Here is a 6,053-nt window from a genome sequence, read left to right as displayed (position 1 = left end):
ATTTGTCAAAGTAGAATATTAACATGCATATATAGCATGAAATAATACATATACACGGAGACGTATGTACATATATCACTAGGCCGAGCCCGCGCTTTTGGAAGTCACGTAGTCACGTGACATGCAGCGTCGTACCTCATTTGTTAAGTTGTAAGCCGCGATCCGCGCTCTCACTTCTCAGTAGTGTCCCTCAAATCTAACATTAATGCTTGCCGGTTTATTTAGTTGCACTCGTTGAAACTGTTGAAAGGTTGATCAATTGAAAAGTAGAGAAAGTTAAGGTTTGAGCAGCACGAACGAACGTTACGAAGAGGAAACTATCCGACAGGTAAAGAATTTACATTCTGTTTTGTTTCGCAGACAGTCTAAACGAAGATCCAATGTAACAAAGGCTGTTAAAAGTTATACGGGATACGTTAGTAATAATAATCGGGAAAAAAATCACACGAGAGAGCACACGAGGTCATTAATAACTCAAGAAACGAACAAAGAACTCGAGATGTATTAAAAATTGAAAAACAAATACTCAATTGACGGTACCTTAACCCTTCGCAGAACAATTCTGCTACTATCGTCGAATACCTGGGTCTTTTATGCCCAATTAAAATCTCCGTAAAATTTGAAATCGTCGAATTTGAAATATCGAGTGGGTCTTGAAAGCCCCACGTGTTCTGCAAAGGGTTAAGTACTTTTATGTAAGAGAAAATATCGATGGAATGAGATTCATCCTCGCGCAAGTTAATTTATCGCACGTCTCAGATGAATCACTCGCCTTTCCCAGACTCTCTTTCGTTGGAAAGTTGAATTTCCGACGCAAAAAAGGGAGGGGTGTAAATTGCTTCTTGCAACGAAGCGTATATAATTGCATCTTTCACGTTAAAATGAAATCAAATATTTGCATGTAGCATCATAAGTCATCTGGATAGTTCCACACTGTATAATATGCACAAGCGGCTTCTGGAAATTCTGAGAACGAACGCTGAATGATGACTTCAATGATTAACGTCTGTTTTCCAATGTTCAACGAAAGTCAACTTTATAATATAAAAATTATTGCAACAATTTATTACACTAATTTACATGCATGTCTCACACTAGAAGTTGCATTGCTATTATTGAACTGTGCATATATTTTTGATCCATTATACATGTATTAGGCCTGTTCGTTTTAGCTGAACTGTGCAAGTAGTTCAGCTAAAATCAACAGGCCTATTGTCTCATACATGCATATAATTATTTAGTAATAACTGTGCTTTTTATATTTAAGATAATACATGTATCATCAAGAGATATGGTATTAAATGTCAGACTCTTTCTACGTTAAAACATATAATGTAACATCATATAATTTGTGTTGCAGAGTTATTCCACCATGACAGAGTCACATATGAGTGCACTGCAATGGTACGCTAAGGGTTACGAAGAGTCTAGGAAAGGCAATTTGTCAGAAGCATTAAGTCACTACACAAACGCACTGAAACTAGAAGAGAACAAAACATACAAAGGAATGTACTACAGAAATCGAGCTGGTATTTATTTACAGCTGAGCGATTACGAGAAAGTTATTGATGACTGCAATAGTGCGTTAAAGATATGCTGTAACAAAGCATTGTATCGAAGATGTAAAGCACTAGAAGCGTTAGGAAGATTCGAGGAGGCATATCAGGATGCAGAGATTATTATTTCATTAAATCCTAATAACGAAGATTTTCAACGCGTAGTGGAGCACTTACGTGAAATTGTACAAGAACGTCGTAAGGAAAAGTCACATATTAATGCCAAGGTAAATATACGTAACTATTACAAGTTTGCCAACTTGCAAGACATGATAATTTAATCTAGATAAGAGAATAAAAATGCAATACATTCTTCATGTAAGTATCAGTAAGAGTTTTTGTTTCAATATCACACAAAATTTGACAAATGGATTTGAGTTTTTGTCTTTTATTATATAATTATTAGTTCTTGTTAATTAATAGTTTGCATACTATACGGGTAAAAATTACATCATACGAATATAATGTCACAGTTATTTAAATTTTTATTGCAGATTATTATATTTAAGTATATGTTTAATTTTGCTTTATATTAGGTATCAGAAATGCTGGATCTAGCATTTGACGTGAACGCAAATGAAAAGGAACGTGAAATCGCTATGAATGATTTGCTTGTGCTCGCACGTGACGAAACTGGTGCCGCGGAAATCTTCAAAAAGGAAGGTGTATCAAAAATCGCACAACTTGTGAAAGTGGAAAAGAACGAGGAAGTGATCTGTAGCGCGATTCGTATTGTAGGCGTGTTATGCGAAAACAATCTTACTCGAACCGAGTCCGTTATGAAATACGTTGGTTTGCCTTGGTGTCTGGAAATGATAAATAGCACGTCTATAAAGAGAGTTAACGCGTCTCAATATTGTTTACAGGTAAATATCGAGTAAAGTACATGTAGTTTTATTTTACACGTATTTCAGTAATTAAAAATTTATTGCACATATTTTGATTTAGAACATATTGAACACTTACATCGACATGAATAATAAACCCGATTCAAATCCCAACGAGGATTTGTGCGAGGCGCAAAAGGAAATAGACACGATTATGTTGTGCTTGTCGTACAGTATAACGAGTAGAACGTTAACAGGCCTTGCTAGAGACGCAATAATAAAACTTATTATGAGTAATATTCATTGTGTAACTACGTTAGGTTGGGCCAACCGATTTATCGAACTTCGCGGTGTGCAAAGATTGATGGAGGTAGCCAGTGAAATGGAGGAATACTATTCTGAATCTTTGCTGGACATCACATCTTCCACGCAAACTATAATCAGTGCGTGCTTAGCAAAAATATATGAAAACGTGTACTATGATGATAAGAAAACATTTATCAACGCCGTTGATGAATTTATTGAAGATAAATTGCATTCGCCAGACATAGAATCTAAAGTATGAATTTTGCAACTTTCGATCTTTTCTTAGCGATCTTTTTAACTATAGCCGATTTGAGCATTTAAACTCTCTAGTTTTAAAGCAAAAATGTCAAAGAAAATCTCCTTTTCGGTTGTCGATATTGCATATAGTCTGTAAGTTTTAAATTAAAATATGGTTATAACAGAATAATCGAATTGAAGAATATGACTTTGACATCTGTAGCATTTTCTGAAGCGTAATTTACTAGAAATTTCTGCTATTTTCTATCAAAATTAAATAATACTGTAGCTTCCTTGATTTTAAATCAATATTGTTTCACGAAACGTAAAAATTAATGACTTGTTAATTTATTGTTTTACAGGTACGTGTAGTAGTTGCGATAACAGTTTTATTATTGGGCCCATTGGAGGTTGGAAACACAGTTGTGGCTAAAGGAGGGATTTTAGAAATGATCCTCGTTATGGCAGGAACGGATGATGTATTGCAACAGAAAGTAGCTCTCGAATGTATCGTTGCCGCTATGACCAAAAAAGACAAAGCCCGCGCGATTGTAAATCAGGGTGTAGATGTATTGAAAAAGCTATGTCAATCCAAGGATGATTTAGTTCGGGTTCGAGCGTTAGTGCGATTTTGCGAGATGGGTAGTTCTGGAGACTCAGACGTGACTATCAGACCGTTCGCGGATGGAGCGGCCAAGAAATTGGCTGAGGCTTGCAGACGATTGTTGACTAATCCAAAGAAAGAAAAGAATATGAAAGAGTGGGCCGTAAAAGGTCTGTCGTATCTCACTTTCAATGCTAAAGTCAAAGAGGAGTTGATCGAGGATCTAGAAGCCATTTTTACGATGATCGAGATCGCCGAGACTGCTGATCAGTCTGTTCTCTTCGGCATGCTTACGACGTTGGTGAACTTGTGCAACGCTTATGACGAGCAAGAACCCAAGATGATAGAATTGACAAAGTTTGTCAAATATCATTTTCCCGAGGAATTTGAACTGGATGACGACAACTTCGAAGAAAGATTGTGCGCATTAGCAAAGGCTGGTGTGATCAGCGATCTGGTGGACGTCGCCAAAACGGACAATCAGAACTGCAAGGAATTGATAGCGCGCGTTTTCAACGCGATATGCAGTGAACAGACATTGAGAGAAATGGTTGTTGATGAAGGCGGCACGGAGGCATTGTTGTCGTTGGCACTGGATGGCACAGTCAAGGGAAAGAAGCAGGCTTCGCTAGCCCTGGTCTGTTTGGCACTCACGAAATGTCCCGAGGTTATATTTCCCGGTCAATTAATCACGAAGGTTGTTCAACCGATCGTAAATCTTCTGAACCCGGAGTGTTCCGTTAATGAGAATTGCCAGTCTCTAACAGCTTTGTGCAATCTAGCTGACGTCAACGACAGCATGCGAGAACATATATTCAAAGAAGGAGTATTTCAGAAAATTGAAGTTTTTGTGTACGAGGGAGACTATCTTTTGAAATTGGCATCTGCAAATCTTATAAACATTTTGATATTAAGCCGTGAAGTCGCTATCCAGTGTTTCGAGCAGGATAATTCTCGAGTTGATTATCTTATGTTATTGTACAAGGACGAGAATCAAGATATTAAGTTCGCAGCAGCAGCAGCTCTAGTGAAGCTGACGGTGGCCAACAAAGACGCTTGTAAGAAAGTTTTTGACTCGAATTTCTGGCTGGAATTCCTACGCTTTTTACTCACTAATCCAAGCAGTAAAATACAGGAAATGGGTATTATATTTGTGCTAAGTATGATAAGAAGTATGGAAGACGTTGCTGCAAAACTCATCGAAACAGACATAATGGAACTACTGAAGGCATTAAACAAGAACAATACCGTGCAAAACAAGAATATCAAGGAATTGACATCCATTGCTTTAGAGGCTGTTGCTGAACGATCTAGTAAAGAAGCACTCGTCATAATAAGATGGGAACGTGATACAGCATGTCGATTAGGACAATTAGACCTTCTAAATCGTTTGGAAAAGAAGTTATGGGTATATGAACATACTAAAAATGTACCCTTAAACATATACTCAGAATTCGGAAGGATACTAACAGGACGATGATGTCTTTGTTGAAAGATGACAAAATATTTGAGATCTATATGTCCTATATATTCCTTATATGTCAAATAAAGTGTTTTAAATAATAAAATAAATGTTGCATTTAAATTTCTTTTACAATTTTGTCGTTTGTAACGTAGTTGTGCAATCGTAAATAATTACTATATTCGTGTTTGTATATCGTTAAATACATGATTACTGTGTAGGGCATACATACAGCTTATTTGTTATATAAATTGCCGAAGTATGATATTAATTCGTCCTTTCGTGCGACCGTCATCAGTCCCACCGCATATATTTGAACTTAATAATAATTTAACACGGAGTCACATGTTGCACCCATTTTTCATGACGGACTAGCCGAGTCTGTCGGAACTAAACAGATTTTGTAAATCTTGCTACAAATGTTGACAAGGATACAAATTTACTACAGAATTTGATTTAACAAATAATTTCGACAAAAAAGCTAGCAAATATGTACAAAATCTGCTGACATAATAGATCGCAAATTGCCAACAAAATTGGGCAAATGTGGCCATGTACCAGACCACAATTGGCAGCAAAACCGAGCAAAATTGCGTTGAGCACTCTAACCGATAACATTGGCGGCAAAAATCGAGAAAATCTGGTGTAGCGCTGCCTGACGACCTTTGGCGGCAATATATGGCAAATCTATACACAAATACCGCGCAAGTGCTGATTCTAATAAATTTGTGCAAAATAAATTGCCCAGGAAGACTATTTAACAAATTCCCGCGCTCTTGATCTTCTCATTCTCTATTTTTTTCCTTCTTCTCTCCTCTTCTCTCTCTCTATCTCTCCCTCTCCTCCCCTCCCCACACTACACTATATCCCTTTACTCTCCTCTCGGTCTCTCGTGCACTCCCTCTTTACATCTCTCTTGTGTTCCGGTCCCGCCACCTACTCCCTTTTTCACCCCCTCCCACATCCGCTTTTTTTTTTATGTTCCACCCGAGATGCTTTCCCTGGCTCCTACCCATCCTCTTCCTCCCTGCTTTTTTATTCCTTAGCACCTCTTCTTTTCT

General features: G+C 37.4%; 1 protein-coding gene across 2 annotated transcripts; it reads left to right on the top strand.

The window, feature by feature from the left end:
- Positions 1–6: 6 nt before the first annotated feature.
- LOC139819359 (protein unc-45 homolog B-like) lies at positions 7–5,156 on the top strand. 2 transcript variants are annotated; one of them, XM_071788632.1, is made up of 5 exons: positions 7–328; positions 1,361–1,783; positions 2,093–2,422; positions 2,505–2,942; positions 3,289–5,156. In XM_071788632.1, the coding sequence occupies exons 2-5, from the start codon at positions 1,373–1,375 to the stop codon at positions 5,008–5,010; spliced, it is 2,901 nt and encodes a 966-aa protein (XP_071644733.1). In that variant the 5' UTR covers positions 7–328; positions 1,361–1,372; the 3' UTR covers positions 5,011–5,156. The 2 variants fall into 2 exon arrangements, with proteins under 2 accessions (XP_071644733.1, XP_071644732.1); XM_071788631.1 differs by having other exon boundaries at positions 7–1,783.
- The last annotated feature ends 897 nt before the right edge of the window (positions 5,157–6,053 follow it).

This window comes from Temnothorax longispinosus, chromosome 9 (genome assembly GCF_030848805.1).
Source record: "Temnothorax longispinosus isolate EJ_2023e chromosome 9, Tlon_JGU_v1, whole genome shotgun sequence".
NCBI classification, from domain to species: domain Eukaryota; kingdom Metazoa; phylum Arthropoda; class Insecta; order Hymenoptera; family Formicidae; genus Temnothorax; species Temnothorax longispinosus.
The sequence above is the reverse complement of the archived record's forward strand: the minus strand, read 5'-3'. Positions and strand labels throughout refer to the sequence as shown.

Excerpts from the sequence above, each read along its gene's own strand:
- LOC139819359 (XM_071788632.1), top strand. The coding sequence starts at position 1,373 with ATGACAGAGTCACATATGAGTGCACTGCAATGGTACGCTAAGGGTTAC. Across the intron at positions 1,784-2,092 it reads AGTCACATATTAATGCCAAG|GTATCAGAAATGCTGGATCT; the intron begins GTAAATATACGT and ends GCTTTATATTAG. Across the intron at positions 2,423-2,504 it reads CGTCTCAATATTGTTTACAG|AACATATTGAACACTTACAT; the intron begins GTAAATATCGAG and ends ATTTTGATTTAG.